The 24,170-nt window shown below is 40.2% G+C and overlaps 1 protein-coding gene across 1 annotated transcript in view; it reads right to left on the bottom strand.

Annotated features, from left to right (window-relative positions):
* Nucleotides 1-11,220: 11,220 nt before the first annotated feature.
* ntn1b (netrin 1b) overlaps nt 11,221-24,170 on the bottom strand; it is a 41,964-nt gene continuing 29,014 nt past the window's right edge. Inside the window, exons 3-6 of the mRNA XM_041976787.1 lie at nt 22,158-22,307; nt 21,007-21,060; nt 18,721-18,795; nt 11,221-12,705 (exon numbers count right to left, since the gene is read on the bottom strand). Coding sequence (XP_041832721.1) covers nt 12,386-12,705; nt 18,721-18,795; nt 21,007-21,060; nt 22,158-22,307 — 599 coding nt within the window. The 3' untranslated portion in view covers nt 11,221-12,385. The remainder of the gene's footprint in view (nt 12,706-18,720; nt 18,796-21,006; nt 21,061-22,157; nt 22,308-24,170) is intronic.

Raw genomic sequence — 24,170 nt, forward strand, 5'->3', positions numbered from 1 at the left:
TTACTTGCTAGAGAGAGATCAGAGAAGAGACAGAATACAAAATAGATGCTGAATTAGTCTTAACAGGCACCAAAGTGCAAAAAAATTTGCCCAAGTTCAGAAATGTTGCTTTAATTTACCAATAAAGCAGAAGCTAACAGAGAAGAACTGTAACTAACAAAGTTATCACTGCAAACTCTGGCTTGCTTTGACTGAGCTCCTTTAGGTACCAATGAAAGGTTTGAGAGCCACTTTTCTTGATGTTATTTCATAAAATTCTTGGTTCGTTTTCTGCTTTAACCCTTTACAAGAATCCATGAAGTCATCTCAATCAGTCACGTTCATTAATTCATTATTGGATGGAGCGTTTTTCTCAAACAAAATGCACAAACTCAAGAGATATTAATAAAGATTAATAACAGAACACAGTGTTGGGATTATTTTTATTCTGAGTTTCTCTTCACCGTTGACACACAAACCACAGATTCATCTGGTCATTTTGTGAGAAAACTCCATGTGAAATTGAAGAAGAATGTGTCTGTCACCAGTCCTCATGCTGCCTCATCCACTCCAAACCGGAAGACTGGCACAGTTCAGAAAACACAGATAATGCGACGCCGCCCTCTTCCTTTCTCCTGTATAACATCCTCGAGCTCAGTCTGGATCAAAGTGGAGACAGATCACACACATCCTCAGTAAACCCCAGAGAAGGACTGTTTGGAGGCCACCTCAGTGTCAAGGAGGTTAGTCAGACATCCTCTGGCTGCTGATGGAGTGGTGGAGACTGCATGAGGAAAAATGAGCCCGTGTGAAGGAGGAGACTCATATAATAGTTGTTAAAATATAAAAGTACAGATAAGAAAAAGGGGGGAAATAAGTCAAATGACACATCCAGGCTTGCTCCAGATACACAGGAAGAATAATTGCATTTAAAACTTTAAAGATGGCTAGAGCAAAACACATGCCGAACTTGCATTGTTTGAATGAGATATCCAAAAGCTTTCTTTAATTACAGAGATTTCATCAGGTGCAAAAAGATCCACACCTCTTCCAGAAAGATGTACCAGCATTGAGATGCACTGACACACTCTGCTAATGAGTTCGTGTCATTAGAAGTACTCGCTTTATCAACATTTCTCCAAGCCACACGAGGAAGGCTCAGCTGTGAAATTAGTTAGACTGTGAAGTGCTTATTTTCTCAAGCAAAACAAATTTGGGACCTGTTGGTCTACAGGCATGGTTAGTTATCTTGTGTGTGCACATAAAAATCTCACATTAGTCATGACTTCCCTGTGTGTTTTTTCTTTTCTTCTTTTTTGTTTCTTTGGCCGAAGAGTTTCCCATACACGTTAAAAACAAGTTTGTTAGTTTTTTATAATGGAAAAAGGAGCCGTTGGAAGCAGATGGCACTCATCGCTTAAGAATCTTCTTTTTTATACGGGGGGGATCACTGGCCAATCATAAAATCTAGCTGCCCCTCATCCCAAGAATAGACAATCAAACTCTAACAAATATTTGCATTAAACAGACCTTTATTTAACAGTAAACCTCAGCTTCCTGAAAGCAAGTGAATGCAACATGTAATTTACTTCTATTTGATGTTCTATACCACGTTCTTGATCTTAATGCAGCATTTACACACCATCCTCTCACCAACTGCCAATGTAGGTGTCTGTCCAAAATGTTTACTTGTTATGAAAATATATAAAAGTTATAAAACCACCAGATGTGACAAATGGTCAAAAATATGCTGATTAAACTGCTGATTTGTCTCAAAATATGTTCATTTTCTTCCTTACTTTCTTTTTTTTTTTTACTTTATGGGTTTAAGGATCCTCTTGATAATCTGAATATTTTTTATTCTTATTTATTCATTTACAATAATTGTTTATTACTAAATAATATTGCTGGGCCTGAGGAGGATCAGAGGAGATAAAGGTACAGCAGGTAGAAAGCAATGACCCTTATATCCACCCGACAACCCACTGTTACACGTGCACAGGCCTTTACAGGAAAACAAAGCTGACAATAATCAGGAGCACCTTTGAAAGATGGACAGCTAAAAAAAATAAAAACAAACAAAAAAAAAAACAACAGCAAAAACCAGAGTATCAGAAACACACATGCACACACTCACACACACACAAACCAAACAAAAGTGGCTCTTAGTATAACCCACAGGGCAAATATTTGATTACAGAAAGTAGGAAGTCTTGCTCTGAAGATTCCCCATGGGTTTGTTTGTTGTTGCATCTTTTCTCATACTTACGTGACTTTACACATTTTTAACGTTAATGGTGCCAGAAGCGGACTACACTGAAGGAAGCAGCTCATCTATTGGCTGGCTGGAAGCCGTAACTGTGAGAATAACCAACAGATGCACAAAAAACCTGGAAACCTGTAACTTCTCTATGTGACGATGGATAAAAGCAGCTGGAACGAGAAATCACTAAGTTTCTTTCATTTCAAGTATCTATGTTGCAAAAAAAAAATAAAAAATAAATAAATAAAGCTCCCCTTTCTGTTCAGGAAGCCTTAACATCTGCTGCAGTACTTCTGGTCCTGGAGAATCAGTCAGCTGAATGCCCCCCAATCACCACCCTAAAATTTTTCGTATGTATCATGATGGGGTTAGTAACCAGTAACAGAAGATTAGAAAACTATTATTGAGTGTTGTGTTCCTTCAACTTAATTCCACTTTATGTTTTTTAGTTGGTCACTGCTTAAGAAAAAACAAAACATCTGAAAAAAAGGAAAACTTGGACTGAATTGCCTTTTCATATATAGAAATTACAAATCTGATTATTTTTAACAGTTTTTGTAACTGTAAACCCAAGGTCATCATCCTGAAGGTGAACCTCTGTGTGTGTGTGTATGTGTGCGCGCGAGTGTGTGTGTGTGTGTTTCTCAGATGGTGGTGGGATTCAATCTCGTCGCTGCATCAAAGTGGAGTGGTCATCACCAAAGCGCAGCATCAAAAGACAGATCAAACCTGTCTCAGTCGCAGTAATCATCAGCAGGGTCACCGGGTAGAGGACTTCGGTCAGACCGCCAGCCAGGAGGAAATCCATTTACAGAGATCAACAATCACACACACACACACACACACACACACACACACACACACACACACACACACACACACACACACACACACACACACACACACACACACACACACAGTTGACCTAAAAGGGACTTGTACTTAAACAGGAGCTGCTATATCCTCTTCTTCTCTTTGATCCTGGGCACTGATATTTGTCATATTACTGACATTGACACCTGTGAGGGGAAAAATTGGACTGTAATCTCTGATTTTTTTCTCCTTTTTTTAAAACTAAAGATTCATACGGTGTGTTTTTCTGCTCATAGAATACAGAGGAGTCGTGGCCTTGCAGTAAAAAGGCAGTTTTCTGCTGTGCTCTCCACTGGTTTTTATACAACAGTTCTGTTTCCTGACTGTTTGATGTCTTCCTACATTAATCCAAGCAAGCGAGGAACCTGATTTACAAGCCGCACAGGACCACTTTACTTTTACTCCACCTTAATGTCAGGTTCAGTAGACGGAACAACACACTAATAGCTAAACCAGACTAAACCTCTAAAACATGCAGCATGTTGAAAAAAAGTCAGCATATGAAGAAATTCTCACTCAATATGATTTATTGTTAAGATCAAAGACATTCTGGTCATGTGAATGTTTTTATATAATTCTGCTTTATAATTCTGCGCACATTTGCGCTCATTAACCTGCTCACTGACTCATTTCTCTGCATTTACTGCTCGATTTTCCCTCCTTTGCTTGGCTTTTTCTATAACTATGTTTACAACCCTGTAATTAGCACATTTTTTAAACACATGAATGATTTGAGTTCAAAATAAAATGATGTCATTGCTCGAATATTATTAAAAAATTATATTAAGTTTATAGCCACAAGCATTTCATAATGTGAGAACTAAGCTGGCAAAAAGAGACCTGCTGGCAGTAAAAGATAGCAGAGGAGAGGAAAAAGCTCATAAAATTAGTGGACTCACACACATATTCAGGACTTTGAATATACAGATTTAGAGAGGAGATAATATCATATACTCAATGGCCATTTTACTAGGTCCACCTTGCTAGGACCAGGTTGGACCCATTCCTCTTGCCTGTCTGTCAACTTCAGTTTGTATTGTCTCCTCTGATCTCTGACAGAAATAAAGCACTTTGGTCCGGACAACTGCTGCATACTGAATGTTTTTTCTTTTTCAGACCATTCCCAGATGGTTATGTTTGAAAATCCCAACAGATCAGCAGTTTCTGAAACATTCTGACCAACAACTATACCATGTCAAAAGTCACTTAAATCCTATTTCTTCCTCATTCTGATGCTCAGTTTGAACAGATCATCTTCCCCATGTCTGCATGACTAAATGCACTGAGTTGCTGCCATGTGATTGGCTGGTTACTTATTTCACAAGCAAATTACACAGGTGTACCTAATAACATGGCTGATGAGTGTATGTTGTGTAATTAGTATAAATGCAGTTTGCTTCGTGAAAGGTTCAGAGTAAAGGCAAGAAGTTACTGTTGTTGCCCATTTCAAACACAGTGATGCAGGGATCCTGTGTCACTTCTGTCTTCCAGGACAAAGTACAAGGTGGATTTTTACATATCATAAATTTCTATTAAATATTCTGATGGGTTTGGTTGTGAAGCACACATGCACAATTGTCCACAAATGAATTCAGCTTTCCTCCTCTTTCTCAGCGTTTTTAGACTGATTAGTGCCATATGTTCTGAGTCTCAGGGCAAGACCAGAGAGAGAAAACTGGCAAGATTCAGAGGTTTTGGAGCCTCTGGTCCATCTCGCTCAATGCTCAGAGTTGAGTTTTCACTCTTAATGTCAGATACAACCCCCAGGTGAATGTGAGACTCAGAACTGACCTACTGAACTAGTATCAAACCATTGCTCTTGACTGTATTTCCCAAAATCTTAAAATGTTTTGGATAAACTTTTCTTCTTGGGATTATCAAAATATGTAGTTGCTCAAGTTCTAGAAATTTCTCATAATAAAGATTTTCAGCAAAAATTTCCAGATGTGATCAGTGAGTTAAACACTTCACGCTGTAGATGAGGACTCTTTTAGAGACAAACCTTTACCTTACAGCCAGTTTGAAAAGTGAAGCGAGTTATCCAAACGCAGGTCAACACTCTGCTTCCTATACATTTCTGTCACACACTCCAGATCGGTCTGGTGGCGTCTCAGAGTGCTATGTATGGGCAAAAGACAAGAGGAGAAAACAGCAATATAGAAAGTGATTGTTAAATGTGGGAGCGAGGAGTGTTTGGCAGCGATCGTCTTGTTTGCTGAGCAAACCCCTGAGGCCCGTGTTTTTTCGCCGAGGGAAATGCCGGCATTGTGGGGCCTGGAGACCGTGGTTACGGGCCAGCTCTGGACCAGCCAGGCAGGTTGGGACAAACAACAAGATGAAGGTCAGCTAATATAGCAGTTAATTCCACTTCCTGGTCCCCATGACACCCAGGCAGGGTTTATTTGAAGATCCCAGACCCTGAAGTCACTCTGGACTTTGTTTAGTCCATGAGTTTTTTTTTTTTTTGTTTTTTTTTCCTGAGCCAACACTTTCAAATATTAATGTATTCAGAAGAGAAGGAAGGGAGGGTGAAAGAGGATATGCAGTCAAGCACTAAAAAGGGAAAACCAATGTTGAATTTTTTCTATATTTTTTTATGCAATACAACTTATGATTCAAAGTCTATTCAAAATCACCTTTCACATCTTAATTAATCTGTTAAGCAGCAAACATGTCAAGCTTTGGCGTCTGTTAAAGGCAACTGGGTGCTAATGTGAGGCAGTTGGAGGACTCTCCTCACTCCATCCACTCTGGCCTCCTCTGGATCAGGCAGTGTGGGTGAATAGGCATTTAAAGGAGCCAGTTTATGAGCTGATTGTCTTACCGATCATTTAACTTGGACCCCTGAGAATGCAGAAAGGGGGGGTTGATGGGTGAAAAATATAACACACACTATCCAAAAGCCAAGTGGCCTAATCCTGTATGGAAATGGTAATGAGACAAAAAGAGAGGGCTAACTCCGTCTGTGTGCGCTCTCCTGTCCCGGCCTATCCAGGATGGAATGGAGGCCTCTTTAGTGGGGCTTCTCCACGATGCATTAGAAAAGCCTTTGTGCTTCTGAGTAGTATGCTAGAAATACAGCTTTTGAACCACAGTGAAAGAAAAGACAGAAATGGAGAGGCAGTTTTGGAGAAAGTGAATGACTAAGTGGAGGGGATGGGGGTTGGGGAAGCCAGTGGAGGTGCCAGCATAAAAAAACATAGGGTGCCATGCATTGTGTGTATATGCATATGTGAACACACACAACTTTTACATGTACATGTGCACGCTGGTCACATGGGGGGCTGATATCAAGCACCTTTTAAGCCCTCCTTCCATCTCTAAAGGTGCTTCATTCTTTGTTTTGTAGTTGCCTGAGTGTGAATGAAGGCTGGAAAATGAAAGAGTGAAAGACGAGAAGACTGCACAATACAACACATAACCTAGTGGAATCAAATGAGTGGCATGCAAAACACATTTAGGTGAGAAACATGTTGTTTTTCACTGGACCTACTAGCCTTAAAAAAAGCCAAAACAAAAAAAGCTTCAAGCAAATTTGCAGAATTATGAGTTCAAGTTTGCTCTGCTCTTCTTAATAATGGGATTGTTTTCACATCTTTGTGAGAGGCAAAGCAAACAGGGTTTGGAAATACATTTAGTCAGCTGAGAAAACATGGGGTTAGATTGTTCTCTGTTTAGTCGGGTGCTTAGGAGCAAACAAAACAGCATCTGCGGTGCAGCTCTGGTTTTACAGGAGGTTAAGAAGAAGGATCGTGAGGCTAAGTGGGCTTGGGCTAAACAAAAGGCTGTGATTGCTTATAGTTTTCCAGATTAGAGTAGTTGTGGAGATCTCATGCATAAAATCTAACTTGATTAAAATAATTGAGTCTGTTTAAAATGAATGGTGGTGGTCTTCTTAGAGTCTTTGACAGAAGCAGAAATGAAGGTCTCTGCAGCCCTCCCTGAGTTTTCTTCTTCATCACAGACCCTCAGCTCATTTTGGTAGTTCTCAATACAAAGATTTGTCTTATTTTGAATGAAATTAGATGAATGAATGAAAAATAATTTATTAATCCTAGAGGTAAATTGCAATTCTGTGTAATGAAACGCCATCCAGTCATTAAAATACTTTATTTCACTGAAGTGGGTGAACGTCTTGCCAATACACTGTAATTACTTGCTAATTAGATTGTTAACTGACAATTTGAATACCCTCTTTTCTCCTTTTTCCTTTTAAATCCTCTGTCAGGCCTTCTGATGAGGGTCTGTGAATGGGATTAAGGCTGCAAGTGATGCTTCCTGTCTCACCATGGTGGTCATATTACTCAGTCTATTTCTACGGGCTTTAGAGTTGCCCATAGATTTCTTAATTTATGAATTTGTCCAAAACTTGCACAACATTTATGTCTCATAAGCTGTTTCTCTTCTTGTTTTTAGTTCTTTGTAGCTATTATTTTTTAAGGTGGTTCACTGATGTGAGACAACTTAGGTCTAAGGACCTTGGAGTATACTACAAGTGTCTCCATAGAGTTGTGAAATGCAGCTTCATGCATGAAAGTCACATTATCCCCTGTGCAATGTTTAAGCATCGCAGACAGCAACAGAGGCCTCATAACCGTTACCGGTTACCTTTAAGAGAAAAACAAGAGAGCATGGGACAATAAGGAAAAAGCAATAAATCTAAATCTTCTGACTGTTTTTATGGGTGAAATCTGACAAAGAAATCAGGGCCTTTTCCATCCTGACATCACCAGCAGACATATAGAGTGTATGCTGAGGGAGTTTGAGCCATTTTGCTCAGCCACTCACTGTTTCCATTTCCTAGCAGCTGTCAGTGTGGAGCACAACTGAAGGGCAGAAGGCCACCCTGCCACCGCAGCAAGGACAACCTCAGCATGTTGCTGATGTGTCAGAGCCGCCCAGCCTGGCTTTGTTTTCCAACAAGGACAATGGTAGCAGTATGACTGTGGGGGGGGGGACCCATCTGTGTGGAAAGTTCCAAGCTGGTGCTACTGGTGGAAACCCAATCGCAACGTCAAGTCCAATTTAAGAGGCAATGCCAAAAAAACTATGATCGTATCATGTCTGTGTTTGTTTTCCAGTTTCATCTTTGCTCATACTGAAAGGGAAGTTCACACACATCTCTGATCCCTCCTAAATCAGAAAAAAATCAGTCTCTTAGCAGTGTTGTTCAACATTTGGACCTCATGCTTGACCTCTTTGTTAGAGAAGCCAGGAAGCTTAAACAGTCACATTAAACATAGCTTTAATAGTAAACCTCAATAATCCATTAACCTCCTCATCCCCTGCATTCTCTCTTCCTTTCAGCTATAGTTTGAGTGGTTTCTTCGTCTCCTGGTGGGTTTACGTTAATGGAGAACACAGCTTAAACTTTCAGCACTGTCTGCATAATTGGTTGGTCCCTTTGGACTGATTTGGACTGGGCATTGCAGGAGCAGTATACCCCACACACAAGCCAAGACAGATGGACTCTTTTTTGTAATAGGTTCGGAATTGTGTGTGTTTTTGTGTAAAACTCCCACGGGTCTAAGTTAAGGGTTTCCACTGATTCCAAAAACCTTCCAGCTACAAAAATAACATCTGTGGTTTGGATTAAACTCATTGGTGATATCACCCTTTTAGCAATATGCTTGCATTCTGGCAATCTTATGGCTTGTCGTTATTGTCTGTGAAGTTTATGGAGACACAGGATCCAACACAAATGACGATCTGGGGGACCTGATGGAAGTTGTTTTGGCAGTGGCTGATGTTTTAATTCATTTGCTGCTAAGGTTTTACTGTTTGCTTCACGTTTTAGATGTCATGCTGACAACTTCAGCTTAGAGAGGCCATATATTTTAAAAACAAGGCAACATGCTCTTCACATAAATAAATATGAACAGATCAGCAGGGTAATAATCCAATAAACATCCATTACTGTAGTTTCTGTACTTACTGTCTCACTTGATAAGGTGCTGGTTGAGCCTGCTGTTGCTTTCCAGAAGAAAAGTAATGATTTTGCAGATCTCATATATTACCCATGTAATAGAGCATAAAGTGGGCTTTTCAATTGTCTGCTAATAACAAGATGGATGGTCCCTCTTCTCCTTAGTCCGCCAGTCATGGCGTCCATGGTTTCCAAAAGAATTTTAAATTTGGTCACAGCAGTTTTCCACTCTGCCTCAGATAAGACAGTGACGTTTCTGAATGGTATTCACAAATGGCTTCTTCTTTGCATTTTTTTACAGAGATTTCTGGAACTGTTCATGCATTGGTTTTTAGTGGAGAATTATGCCTGTTTTTTACTGCTGTGCAGACTGAGGGCCTGAAGATCACAAGCTTCTAGTTTTGACCTTTGGCCTTGTCCCATGCACACAGAGATTCCTCCGGATTCTCTGAATCTTTTGATGATATTATATGCACTGTAGATGGTGGGATCTTCAGAGTCTTTGCACTTTTACATTGAGGAACGTTTTTCTGAAATTGTTCCACAATCGTTTGATGCAGGTTGTCACCGATCTCTGCTCATCTTTACATCTGAGAAACTGCCTTTCTGAAATATTCATTTTAGTCCCAATTATGTTACTGACCTGTTGCCAGTTAAGCTAATTAGTTTTCAAATGTTCTTCCAGTTGTTTTTGATTTATGCAAGTGACTTTTCCAACATTTCGTTGCCTCTTTTCCAACTTTTTGAGACATGTTCCTGTCATCAGATTTGAACGATTTATCGTGATGTCTGAATGAACCTTCAGCAGAAGAAACATGCACTACTTCAGATGCTGCCACTGATGCAAGCCAGTATCAGACATCTATCAGTGTAGGTTGTGGACCTTTAATTTTCTTTGAAGAGCTCAGTCAGGGGGAGATCAGAAAGCAGGGCTGATCTGTGGTCAGCTAGTAATGCTACAATGTCACGTTTGCTAACATGGTCTGCCTCAGCCTTTTCACCTGGTTTAGTAGTTTTTAGTGGTTTATGTGTTAATGCATTTTTTAAAAATGCACATTAATCACACAGATTAAACTCAATGCATTAATGTGTTTACTTTGCCAGCACTAGTTTTTTCACATTGGTAACAGTTTTGTAGTATCGGAGCGCTTTTATGAACACCTAGTCACATGGTATCGAACTGATACCCCATACTGGTATTGGTAAATGGTAAAGGACTTGTACTTGTACAGGCCTTTTCCAGTCAGCTTCACCACTCAAGTTAAATACTACATATGCTGTATTAAAGCACATGGTTTTAGTAGGTGAATAGACATGTCTTTATCTAGCCTGCTGCAACAGCAACCTTTTTTTTTTTAAGGAAATAAATGAGGACTAAAATTTGAGATTCAGCTGAAAATGTCTTCATACACTGTGCATTTTAACACTGGTTTATTTTAAATGAATCGATTTTCACTTCCATTAGGCTGTCCAATAGCCATCCGCTTGTCATTAATTCTTTATTATTACAGCCATCTACAATCAAATGCAAAAGTAAAAAAAAGGAAAAAAGAACAATAAACACCACAAAAAGGCACATTATTTCATGTGTCATTAAATATATTCATTTGTGATAAACATAATATATTAGTATTACAAGACATTACACAACCTTTGCAGTGAACACGCTCCTAAACAACATTTACAAGCCGATGTATAAACACAAGCAGAAAATTATTTATATTTATATTGAAATACTTGTGGAGAGCAAACAGTCTGGTAGGGAGTACCTTTCTGCAAACACCTGCAAAACAACTGGAAATGTATCGGGTCGTTATTGCAGAGACTTTGTACAAATACATACAGTATAATACACAGAGTACTAGGGTGTACCTGTTATTTTAGTGTCTGTGCACATGTATTTGTCTGAAAGAGGCCTAATGTGTTCATTTTATTTGAATTTTTGCTCATTAAGCTTCTAGTATTTAAAACTGTGGTTAAGTTCACATGTATATAAATCTGGTTAATGTTTAAACAAAGAAAAAAAGTAATACTATACAGCTATATAACATACAGACAATCAGACATGCTGTTTTCGTCGAGTACCAAGTATTGATAATAGATTATCCGTCCTCAAATAGTTTCTTTGAGGCGATGGACATTTGAAACATTGTGCTGATTGCACTGCACAATAAACATCTCTGATATTTTATCACTCCACAGTTTTTTTTTTTGTTTTTTTTTCCCGCACAACACTGAATACTGTATACAAATTAAATGTGCATAATTCATCATCATTAGCCAGTCAGCTACAGTAAAAAGGGAGCATGCTGTGAGTGGTATGAGGCTTGCTTCATATTTAGGTCTTTTTTTCTTATGAAACAAAATGCTTTACTTCATCAGTTCTATCACTTGCACACATATTATCAAATCACTAATTGGAACAAGAAATATCCATCCACTCATTATTGACACAAGCAGGGTTTGCACCAGCTTTACATTTTTTTTTTTTTTAATTTTACATCAAATACTATTTCTTTTTTTTTCTTCTTCTTCTTTTGGATGCCACTCTAAAAATGTGAACATATCTCATATGTTCTAAAACTTCGGACTAGTTAAAAATAAGTGCATGGTTGACAAATCTATTCTACATCTAGCTGATCATCACCTACAAACAAAAATAATGTTTATGTATGCACATACGGTTACTTTACATTGCAGAGGTCACAACCACAACATAATGTAAATAATGAAAAGAGATAAACACGGATGTGATGGCATTTTGTTGAACATAATAAGGTAAATTAAATATGATCAGGGCGCCCAAAGAAATATGGCACTCTTGAGACCACTGTTGAGAACAAGTTCATGATTTCAGCTTCACTTATATGAATTTTGGCACATTTCAAGGAACATCTAGCACACATGGGTACAGTCCCTTAAAACTTTTGAAGATCCTCTGAAGAGACAAAACGCTTATACAGATGATGCATTGCAGGTCAGCGTGAAACTTTAATAAAACAATGGCATCAGGGGTAAAATGATTGGGATGAGACATTTCTGGAAAATTAGGTGCAAACTCTGCAATTACACAACAAAAAATCACCTTGAAACACAAAGTAAAACAACTGTAGCATGAGCTCCTTCACAAAAAGTTCCTAAAAATACACTAATCTCTTCGCTCCAGTTCAGAGCAGCAGCACTCAGTCATTCCCCATTTCTCCTACTCCTCACCTGCATCCCACTATTTTTTTTCCAGTTAATTTTTCCATTCATCTTTTCCTCCGTCTTTCTCGAATCCAGGTGGAAGCATTATTTTATCGTCACCTTTCCATCAAATTCTTTCTTTCCTCTTAGAGCTGCTTTTAGCATTTTCCCCTCTTGTCACGCTGTTGAAACTTCCTAAGCCGACGGCCCCACAGGTCCTTCCAAGGGATAAGCAGGCTTCCCTTGTCGGCAACGACGCCGCTCTGTCCAGGGGAGTCATCGTCTGTACCCAGGAGCAGGTACTTCCTTCCAGGCTTGATCTTGGGGCATTTGCAGGCCACATCCTTGGCACGCACCCACAGCAGCTGGTCTCCGCGGCGGATGCGGTTCTCTCCTTGTTTGTAAACAGAAATGATGTTGACGGTGAACTTCCACCACTCGCCCGCCTTATCTCCCTTTAGAACGTGCACTTGGACAGCTGGTAGAAGAGAAAAGCAAAGGTGGGATTACCTGCATGAGCTACAGACCAATGAAACTATGACCCACTAAAGTCATGTACCCATTTAAAATTATAAATAAAGTTTCATTCAGGGTTCAGAGCACATCATAGCACAGAAACAACACTGGTGAAAGTTACCAATGATCTCCTTATGGCCTAAGATAACAGACTTCTTTCTATATTTGTCCTGTTGGATCTCAGTACAGCATTTGATACAATCAATAAATATTCTGTTACAGAAGCTTGAACATGTCATTGAGATTAAAGGAACTGTTGGTTTAAACTACATTTATATAAAAGATTCTAGTTTGTCCCCCTCACACAACAGAGTAAATCAAGGACTTCCTCAGGGTTCTGTGCTTGGACCTAAACTTTTCACTTTGCACATGCTTGCGTTTTTAGACTAAATTGGCATAAATATCCACTGCTATGCAGATGATACTCAGCTATACTTAGCCATGAATTCTGAAGTCTGGATAACTGATTTTTCAGTTTATTAGGGGTGGAACTTTAATGTGATTACTTTATTACAGGAAAAAAAAGAAAGAAAAATCATTAAAATCATGCATTTAATCACAGTCTGAATTCCATACAACTCGGAATGTTTGTCAGTGCATGAGTTCCTAACACACCGATTAAACTGGTGCACACATCAGAGCTCGGCTAACAACTTAACTATGGCGCCAAATTTAGCGAGTTGTCAGGCCCCTCTAGGAACTCTGTTTAAAAACAATACACTAGCAACAAATCTAGTGAGTTTTTCTGGTGTTATTGGGGACTTTTGGAGACTGATGGGAAAGCATGTTTAGTTTGCTTCTTCTCACTGAGCTGCTGGTGACACTTAATCAGGGAACAGGTAAAGTACTTAAAAATGACACTTTAGGCCTGGAAAGTTTTGGCCAGGGATATTTTCTCTTTCTTTTCTATTGTTTTGAATTGAAATGCCATTAAATGCATTTTTTCGGACATTACTAGAGCTTATGTTTACTAAATTATTGTCTGTGTCTATTATTTTATTAACTCCACCACTAAAATCCATTTGACTTAAAAAAGATTTCCTTTTTGGGGCAAATATTGTTATGCGGTTAAAATCTGATAAATAGATATTAATTAATTACAAAGCCTCTAAATTATTAGATTATTTTTTTTAATAAAGTCCCACCCCTACTGTTTAAATATTCATATAAGGAGTTAAACTTTTTACTCTCCCTGTATAAATATGACATCAACTTGTCTTTCTCAGCAGGTGTTCCTGGCTTAGTGACAGTGCTTCTTGACCCTCTTTTCTGTCCTTAGCACCCATGCCCACTCACGGCAAATGGCAACCCTTTCCAAAACTGCTAGAGGCTTTTCTTCTTGTTAAAAGGGACTTTTTCCACTCCTCTATTGCCTTATGCATGCGCAGGATGGGAAACTAAATCACAGGGAAGATTTAATACATTCCACTGGTTTCCTAATCAGTTTGATTTGATTAGATTATAACTCGACTGTATCTTTAAAAGTGCTTTGAAATAGCTTTGACATGAACTGGCACTACATAAACAGATCTGAATTTAATTGAATTTAATGGAAATTAACAAAACGCTAAACAAGAAGTGAGAGCTATATAAATTCAAAGTAATCTTAATAAAAACCTGATAAATGAACATACTGTTTTAAATGACCCCATTTGATGACCTATGATGGTGCATCAGATAAAAAGGCTGGAAATGTCTACCACCCTCTGTCTTCTTCAAAAAACTATCCAACAGCATTTAAAACACCAATAAAGTTTCTGTTCCAGAAATCTGCTGCATGTCATCTCCTCCTCTTTTCATCTCTGACCTCTGACATGCCTTTGTTGTGAACATACTCTCCATTACAGCAAAGTTTCCATACCATTCCCAGTCAGCCTGTGCGATCACAATAGTTTCCGATAGAAAGCAAAAATTGCTCTAAAGGTGGCAAGGCTGGGTCTAATGTGGAGGAGCAGGTTTTAGGGTTCTTCTTTCTTTATTCATCTATACATTTTGCAGAATTCAGTAGCTAAAGTTTTGGTAGAAAAATTTCACATCTGCTACTCGTACCATGAATTCTTTCCAATTGGTCCGTCTGTAGTGATACTGGAGTCTTAAAGTCTGAGCACTGTTAGCCGGAGGCTAAATCACCCTAAACCTGGTAACTATTGGAGCACCGCTTGTGCCGGACATTTTCAAACCAGGAAATTAGGTCAAATTCTCTTATCAGAAGCTTCCCTTTACAACCTTCTCCATCCAGAAAAACAACTATTACTGTGCCATTGTGATCGCAATAAAAAGCAAACAGAAAGTAAAGAGATGTGTCCTCCAGGTTTAGTTAAGGTTGAGCTAAAGTGTGAGTGCTCATTTAATCCAGAAGACAATGGTCTTAAATTATAATACTGAAAATTAAATTATATTTCTTTGATTCTACAGTAAACTGGCCTTCCTTTGCCTTTGTAACATGATCGCTATCAGTGCTCATCAGTTGTCCCCCATCATCGCCAAGGCTGAAGAGAACTGGTGGAGTGGGGTGTTTAAAATGTTAGTCAATGCATGGTGTGAGCAAATTGCACACAATTTCAGAAGAAAGAAGGTTTGTTGGTCTGAGTAGAGGGAGCTCTCACAGCCCTGCCATTCACCGCTGCCCTCTCCTTCATCCAGACACATAAAGGGTGTGTGAGGAGGTAGGGGGGAGAGGTGGTAGAAGGAGGGGTCATTATTTGTCTTCACAGCTACAGCAAAAGCTCCAGGAGAATCGGGATGTGTTTCCGACCTCATGAGCTGTCCTTTTTTTTCTGCTCCCAGAACCTCATCCAACTTCACAGCGTGAGAATCCAGCAGAGACAGGCCTCTCCTGCCCGAGCTGCCATGATAAACCCAGTGGAGGAGACTCGGTTACAGCATCCAGCCTCAGTCTCTCTGTCAGTGTCTGCCTCTCTCTTTATCTTTCAAGTATGTTTTCAGTCTATGCCACATATTTAAAAACACACACATCCGCAGACGCACACACCTTCTGCCACTTGGTTTAAGCCAAATAGACACCCAGACAGAAAATAGGAGCACAGGGTCAAACAATCTCCTACAAAATGGTGCAGTGTTTGGACAAACAGAGTGCGAGAGGACATGTGAGATGATCCTGCACTCCAACAATGGCTGCCAACCGAGTCTCCCTCACAGCCAAACTTCCCACTGGGTTGATCTTCTTTGGGTGTGCTGAGACTTGACACTGTGTGCCACCAACAACAGGGCTAATGAAATTAGAGCCTGCTTAATTAAAGCACAGAGGCCCCTGTCCCTTCTGGTTATCAGCTGAGTGAATGATCAGGGACCTGTTACCCTTGGGTGAGTTCAGAGAGGTGGCCAGGGAGGCTGGGAGGCCCTGCCTTTGAGCACTATTCCGTGGCGTCGGTAAATACGCGGCTCTTTTGATTCATTGTCCTCCTTGTGGCTCGGGAGAGGGAGGGTACATGTGTGCAGAGGAGGGTGTCAGGCGAGAATATAATCCCTTTGTGTCAGCCGTCTCCGTAGCTACGGCAGTGATGAAAAACAAAAATTGAATAAACAAAACATATTTCTTTTTCTCCGGGGTGGCACTCCGTCACCGTCTGCTTAATTTACCACCTGTTTGTGTCTTGAGGAATGCTTAGTGCCGGTGGAGCGCACAACTGTGTTTAAACAGAGGGCCCCTTCCCGTGACCCCCAAGGGGCCTGCCTCACTACTCACACATGGGGGGTTGTGGCCCCCAAAGAATAGAAGAAGTCCCACAAAAGCAAGGCGACAGGCCTGAGAAATGAATTAGACCGCAGCGGAGGGAATGCATGCTAAGCATTGATGTCTGCCATGTCGCCTCCGCGCGACTGGGGCAGAATCATCTGCTTCCAGCATTTTTTGAAAGAAACTTCAAAGAAATCCAACAGCAAACGCATGTTTTCCTTGAATTAGTCTGTCTGATTTATGGTCGCACCGCTGGCCTCGGCTTTGATGATTCAGATTCAGTCAATGGAAATATGAATTACGGCTACATAAGTCTTCGCTGCTACAAACGGCCTGAATTACCATCAACTCCAAAGTGAGTGGAGCAAAATACCTCTGGACAATTTTCAGCTGGATGTCATGTATGGAACATGAAACTGCTTTTCTGTCATACTGATGAAATTTAGGTAATGATGATCATGAATTTGATAAAACTTAGCATCGAAACAGATCAACTTTAGAAGCTAAAAAAGCTAATCTGAGTCTTCTGTATTGACTGACACTGCTTTAAATTTCGCAACATGCTCAAGTCATTTCAAGCCATTTTAATGATGGAAAATGTATCTTTTATTGCTTCTTCATTGATGCAATACTGATAACAGAATATGTTGTGATGAATTATGGCGCTTAGTGGATCATAGTCATTTTTATTTTTTGACATATATATAGAGTTAATCGTTAATCAATAAAGCATCATATCAACCGCTTCTTCCAGGCTGTTGCTTTTTGAGACAAAACTGCATCTTCTGGTGATATTAAAGTTTTAACATATCCTTCAGACCCTGTCATATGATATTTATTTACCTGCCACTGCATTATGCGATATATTTCAGCTGCTTTACATGTTCTCTTCATTCACAGACAGCATAGTGTGATCAGTGTGTGTTTTGACTGCTTTTAACAGTTTGAAATTTACTATACAAACACCTGAAAGTTTTACCTGTTGCCTCAGGTTGACTGGGTTAGGTAAAGCAATAATTGTACATAGTTGTGCAATCTTTTTTTCTTTTACAGGCTCTGTGTGGTGTAAAAGGGTGCAGATCTGCCATAATTTAAAACAGTTCAGACAGCTGAACTCTGCAGGAGCTGCAGAGTGGGAGAAAATTGTGCAAAGTCTTTCGCCTGTTAGGCTTATATATATATATATATATATATTAGATTAGATTAGATTAGACTTATATATAATCTATATCATGACTATATACACAAAAGACACAGAATGGATCACAAAAACTTCAGTCCTCAAATGTAAGATAAAACAGTATTTGCATTAATGAACCTTTGCACAACTGTCTGGATCCAGCATGAATGCTACCCTCACATCTGCATTTTAGATATTTAACTAGACCCACTTGCCAGTTAGTTTAGCTGAGCATAACTATGAAAGTCAGGAAGACAGCTTGTCTCATGCTTTCCAACAGTAATATAATCTACCTATAATATCCACTTTGAAAAATCCCTAATTATCACATTTTGCCAGGAGCTTTTTATTAAAGAAAACATTATCCAAAGCACAAACCCTAAAGTATCAATTAAAACCAGATATGATTTGTTAGTGTATGCTGTGAGTTTCGGGTACATGCTGTAGTTGTCAATCAGAAAACGTTTTGGCTAGTTTAAAGGCTTTAGGGTCCCTTGTGGCAATAGACAATATTTCTGGGCTTCTGGTACAGGAAGCAGATATCCAGATAACAGATGTCCAAGTTTGGATTTTCTGCTGTGTTTGCTAGTCGTGATTTGAATTGAGATAAACTTTAGAGGAAAAAAAAGCCATATTGTCTATAGATGATAGATGATAGTTTTAAGAATCGATGATGAAAAACAGAAAACACATGCATTAGTGAAATTGTCAGGCATTTGGTTTAAAACCAACCGAGTCATCACTAATTTTCCTAAAATATTAGATGCCATTTGCTTATCTTTATTTCTAATTTACTGACTGCCCTGTTGTATTTTTCTGGTCTTAAAACTATAACACTGACAGCCCAACTGGAAGATATTTAATCTTTTTCAGGTTACTGCTCATGGAAACCCAGATCAGAGTGAGAAAAGATGTATTTTGATTATTCTGTATTAGATGACACAGCGCTGAGCTGTTGAAGTGAGCCATCACTGGAACAAGATGACCAGCTACAGGGTGTGGATTGGCTGCAGTTGGGATCTGATTAATTGAGACATTTGACCTCATGACTGCTGGCTTGGATCTCATAGAACACATTCCCGTGCACTGGACTCACTCACCGAAGTCTTTTTTACAGTATTTCTTCATGGTGATCTTCATTCTTCCTTTGGAAGCTTTACAGTAAGATTCACAATCTGAGGATAAGAGAAGAAGAAAAAAAAGAAGTCAAATTTAGCAAGCCTCTTCCTGTGATCTGGATAATAAAGCTGTTTGTCCTTTAGGACAAAAAAATGTGTTGCAGTAAATTTCCGCTGAATGTACTTTTACATGTGGAACCCTGTGCCACACTATTTGTGCCCCCCGAGTCTTAAAGATGCCTTCAAAGTGCCACTGTGAAACAGATTAAAGCTAACACGGATCCTCCTGTGTCTGTCAGCACACTCCTACGATACGCCTCCCGTGTTTTCCCTTCCAGCCTGCTCCTTCGTCAGTGTCTTGGCATGCATTGTGTGAGCTCTGAGAGCTACTGAGGTCACCCTCTTCATAAAAGAGGTCATATGTGTATGTGTGTGTGTGTGCATGTGTGGAAGCACAGGTTTGGGGGGGGGGGGGGGGGGCGTAAGCCAGACCAACCAAAAAAAAAAAAAAAAAAAAAAAAAGAAATTAGCACCCTCTAAGCTGCATGGAGTGACGCCCTAACATCAGCCGACTGAATGATCTGTGGCCTTCTATGAGGGGCAGCCAGATAGGAGCTTGCAGAACTCCACTTAATAACTTAGCAGACTCCCTCTGGCATGGCCGTGTGTCTACCTTTGTGTGCAGAAGGACTGTATAGATGGCTTTTGTGTCATGTTGTCACTGAACCACGCACCTGTTGTATTTAGGGAGTCTGGCTGGGACCCGGGGCCAAACTGAAAATTGAAATAATTTGTTACCTCCACTTTCCACTGACTGGCACAAACTGGAAGCAGACCATCTCCAAGTGCACCCCTACTCAATACCCACCCTCCCTCTGCCTCTCCCAGAGCAATAAGCCTTGTGCTTCTTTTTTTTTTTTTCTGAAGAGGGGGGGTGGGAAACCAGGGCTGGGCAGTCTGAAGAGAAAAAAGGGGGCAGCTGAGAGAGAGGGGGGGACCTTTCAGCTTGCCTGAATATGGACAAACTTCATTATTTCTTCCAGCCCTCTGTCCAGTCTTCCCCTTTATTCTCTATTATACTCTGTGTGAATGAGGTTGCCTAGGTAATGATGGAGAGAGAAAAAAACGCCTCTCTCCTCCCTCTGAAAAAAAAAAAAAAAAAAAAAGGTGAGGGGGAGGGAAAAAAGTGGTTTGGGACGTGAGGTGAGGATCGAATTCATGTATGTAGAAAAAGCATGTCTGGTGGAATGCCTGGCTGCTTTCTGAGGTGGTGGGGGGAAATAAGAAAAGAGGAAATCCCAAAGTAAATGAATCTGACGAATTTATATCGAGCACGCCGGATTTCCATGTAAATGAAGTGGTGAGGGCTTTGTGGGGGCTCTTTATCTCCTGGCGGCCCCTGGGGGCCTTCATCATACTTTGCTTTGATAGCTGACGTTGCCCATTAGCCCCTTAACGCAATCTCTGCAGTGGCCTGTTACACCCACGGCTCTCATTAAGGTCCAATCTCCCGCTGTGAGGACAAACGCCCCCTTTGTGTGCCACGCTCATTCCGCGGGGTCCCTGGGGACCACACTGCTCTTAATTTGGAGGGTGGTGTCTGTTTGGAGTTTCTGACAGGAGTCCAAACTCCACACACAGTCACTATAGCAGGAAGTAGGACTCCCAACAAAGCACAGTGAAGTCATCGGCGCCACTCTGGTCAGGCTGATCGATGACCAGAGTTCACACAACCTATTCATGCAAACCCGGGTCGTAGCAACAAATAATTTAAAAGATTGTTACAGATTGTATCTGTAAATTACGGATAAACACTGTTAATCTAAGCATCTAGTGTCAGCAGCTAGACATGGAGATTCTTGTCAGAGCACATGAACAATAGGGTCCGACAGGGCTTCTCTGCTGGCACAGTCAGCCTTGATTGAAATACAAACTGGTGCAAATGAAGCATGTAATCAGATTAGGGCTGAGGCTCTTGGGAGGCTGCTGGGCAGGCTGGGAATACAGGCGACGAGGCCACAGGGAGCACTGGCAAAATATCTGGAGTTTGCATCAGCAGCAGTCTGATCTCACTGACGTGTGTTTAGTTGAAGAATGTGGAAAAACATGCCCGCGCTTGAATTACACATATTATTACATGCATGCAGGAACAGTTAGTTGCGTTGGACAATGATTAGAAAAAATCTCACCCACAAAGATGTTCGTATAACAGGATGAAGAGGATTTATAGGCATGTTTTGTATTGTTTTAAGAATGCAGGTTACTCACCTGATGGCTCCTCATAGCTGCTGTAACTTGATGTTGGAGATGCAACTGGAATCTCTGTGTCAAAGACATGAGTAGATATTTGTTTCACTGTCATTGCTGCACTGAAACAAAGTCAGTTTTTCATTTAGAAGAAATGTCAGTAATAAGTTTTCTCTTCAGACAGCAGAATTTCACCCATAAGCTTTAGGGGGAAAAAAGTATAAAACTGGTTTTGGTGGTCTGAAAATAACATTGATGCCTGTAAGTTTTCCATTATTATCCTGCTTCTCATTGATTGTGGTTTGTTAAAGGAACCGAAGGAACAGAATGCTGAAAAATCCGTAGCTGGAATGAAGTTAGATATCAGAAAAATTTTATATCGTATTAAAACCAAAACACATCATCTCAAAAAGTATCCAAGTAATCTAACTTTTACACCACATTTGTTACCTTCCCCCCAAAAAAGGAAAATTCTACTCCAGCAGTTTCAGAGGATTAAACGTAACTCTACCATGTCCAGTTTCTATAAGTGACTTTATCAGAAATGTCAACCCCAGTGACAAAGTGGACAATTGCTGGGATGTACATTTCCTCCCATCACCGTTATCTTATCTGTTCATGCCAGCCAGCTACTTGATGCTCCTTGCTAAAGCAGCTACTGGTGACCTGTCTGTTTCAGTGAGGCTTTGGCGTTTATTACCAAGGGTCTGGAATCTGCAAGCAGTAGATACAGCCAATAAACATATCAGCCATCGTTCCCTTGGACTTATTCTTGGGGATTTATTGTGAGACGGGCCATTAACGGCGTTGAAGGCAAACAAGGCCATGTTAGTGGAGCTGTAGCAGTATGTTTATCCAGACTCAGGTTTAAACAGCCAAATATCTATTCAAAATAATGAAACAGGGATATAATAATAACCCAAAAACGAGTGTGAGCCAGAGGTTTGTGCTTAACAAGCATGTCCTGTTCTGTCTATGAGATACTTACCCAGCTATTGTCTCATTTTTTATATCAAAACCTAGGCTGTATAAACCATTAGGAGGACGTTGCTTGGCTAAATTTGACCTGAAATCAAGTCATTTCGATGTATTAGGCTAAATTAGTGGACTCAGTTTCAAAGACAAAAGTAAAAGTGTGCAAACTCTGTTTGTGCAAACGTGATAGTCCTTACTGATGCAGGGAGCAATGGGAGAGCGACTCTGCTGGTAGCCCTTGGCACAGCGGTTGCAGGTGATCCCTGTCACTCCATCCTTGCAGGGGCATTGGCCTGTTGTCTGGTTGCACGTCTTCCCTGCTGCTCCGACTGGATGGCAGTCACATGCTGCAGAGGGAGCGGAGACAGAAATTAGAAGCATGCCACACAAGTGAATGGGAACATGAATGCTTTACAGAACTAGAATAAAACAAAAATCAGGTTGCAAATGACTCCAGTGTGTGTCTGGCTTAGCTTCTCCTGGCTCTACATATTCCACACAATATAAAACTAGTTTTAGCACTAAAACCTTGTAAGAAATCATTCACTTTAGAGTGGGTTGTGCTTTCCTTCCAGACCATCACAGATGGGGAACTGGGCCTTGTACCAGCATAAAACCTCAATCAAATTGCACTGCCTTTCTTCAGCCATTATGACTATAAGATTCTTCATTAGGTCTGCTCTGGCAGGCACACAGAAGAGTAAATAACTTGATAAATTGCAGCGTTTTGCTCTAAGCACAGACTGTATCTGGGTACGAGTGTGAGAGCAGCTTCTTGAGAGTTGTGCATCTTCTGTTTGTTAGTGAACAGTCAGGCCGTCTGCTACTCAGATTGAGATTCCAACGTAAAGCTTTTTGGCAAAGAGCTCCTCACAAATACTGCCTGAATAATGTTTCCCATTAATAGGATGAGTGGAACGCACTTCAAAGTCTGTTTAGGCTGTTAGTTGGGAGGATCACACGTTAAATGTGAAAAATTTATTTTGAATGTGTGTGTTCATGTGTGTGTGTGTGTGTATGTGTGTGTTCTGCCAAACTTTTACTATAAAGCCTGTGTTTGAAGTGGAAGCCCAGCCTCACTATTAGTCCTGCATGTGTTATAAGTACCAGCAGAGTCATTTGAAATGTGCTTGAAGTGGTCCAGTAGACGTTGGAGGTGCTTTTAGTTGGAATGTGTAAAGCTTTATGAACATAATGAGATGCCTATTAAATCCCTCTGTGAGAATGTCAAACCTCTTTGTGTTTAATATGAATTATAGAAACTTCAGCCAAATACATTTGAAGAAATCATTTCTAATGGTAATATTTTCATTTTTGCTTAAACTATATGTTCATTGCGTAAATGTGAGAAAAGGTTGTTAAACACAAACTTCAGAAACAATGAGATAATTTTAAATGTGTGAAATCAAACACTAGCATGAGATTATGTAGAAGCATTCACTAAACAGTGGTTCTAAAAACTTTGACGGAAACATATACATTTCCAGCACTTATATTCTGTTTCCATCAAGAGGTCTGGCTTATTACATAAGGGGTTGGTGTGCATTTGTTTGTGTTTCCACAGCCAAAAACCAGGAAGGATGCCAGAATGTCCAACCCGAGCCCACTTACATCCTCCTGTTGGGATCCTAACTTTATGTCCCGTTTCCATCAATGTGTCGAAACATGACGGTTTGGTTTAGTAAATAATCTCTGTTGCATTTCCACAGCCAAATGTACCTTTACCTGGTAGTTGGGGTATAAGCCAGATAGCAGTAGATGCGTCGGCTATGTAATAGCATGATGTCATAGTGGCGTGACCCCTTCCTTAAATTATAACGGCAAAGAACGAGATACAGAAACCACAGATAAGAACGGTGGACATTCATCAGTTTGCATTCTTTATTCTTGACATGTGGCTTTAAACAACAAAAAATGAACAGTATTTTTAAACATTGAGCTGTTCCTGTTTGGTTCTAGTTGCCAGGTCACATGGGAAGTGACCCATCTTTTAAACAAACAATAGATGTCAAGCTAGGTGTGTCAAGTGCCACCCTTTAGGTTTGGTTCGGTAAAACTGGGACTCAAAGAAGTAGGATTGGTCGGATCAGACATTCTGGCCCCCTTTTAAGTTTTTGCCTATTTAAACACAAAGAAACGCATACTCTCCTGTCCCGAGATGAACCAGACAGACACCTTGGTGGAAATGTGGCTTTACCGATTTGACTGTA

This window comes from Melanotaenia boesemani, chromosome 2 (assembly GCF_017639745.1).
Source record: "Melanotaenia boesemani isolate fMelBoe1 chromosome 2, fMelBoe1.pri, whole genome shotgun sequence".
In the NCBI taxonomy this organism is placed as follows: Eukaryota; Metazoa; Chordata; class Actinopteri; order Atheriniformes; family Melanotaeniidae; genus Melanotaenia; species Melanotaenia boesemani.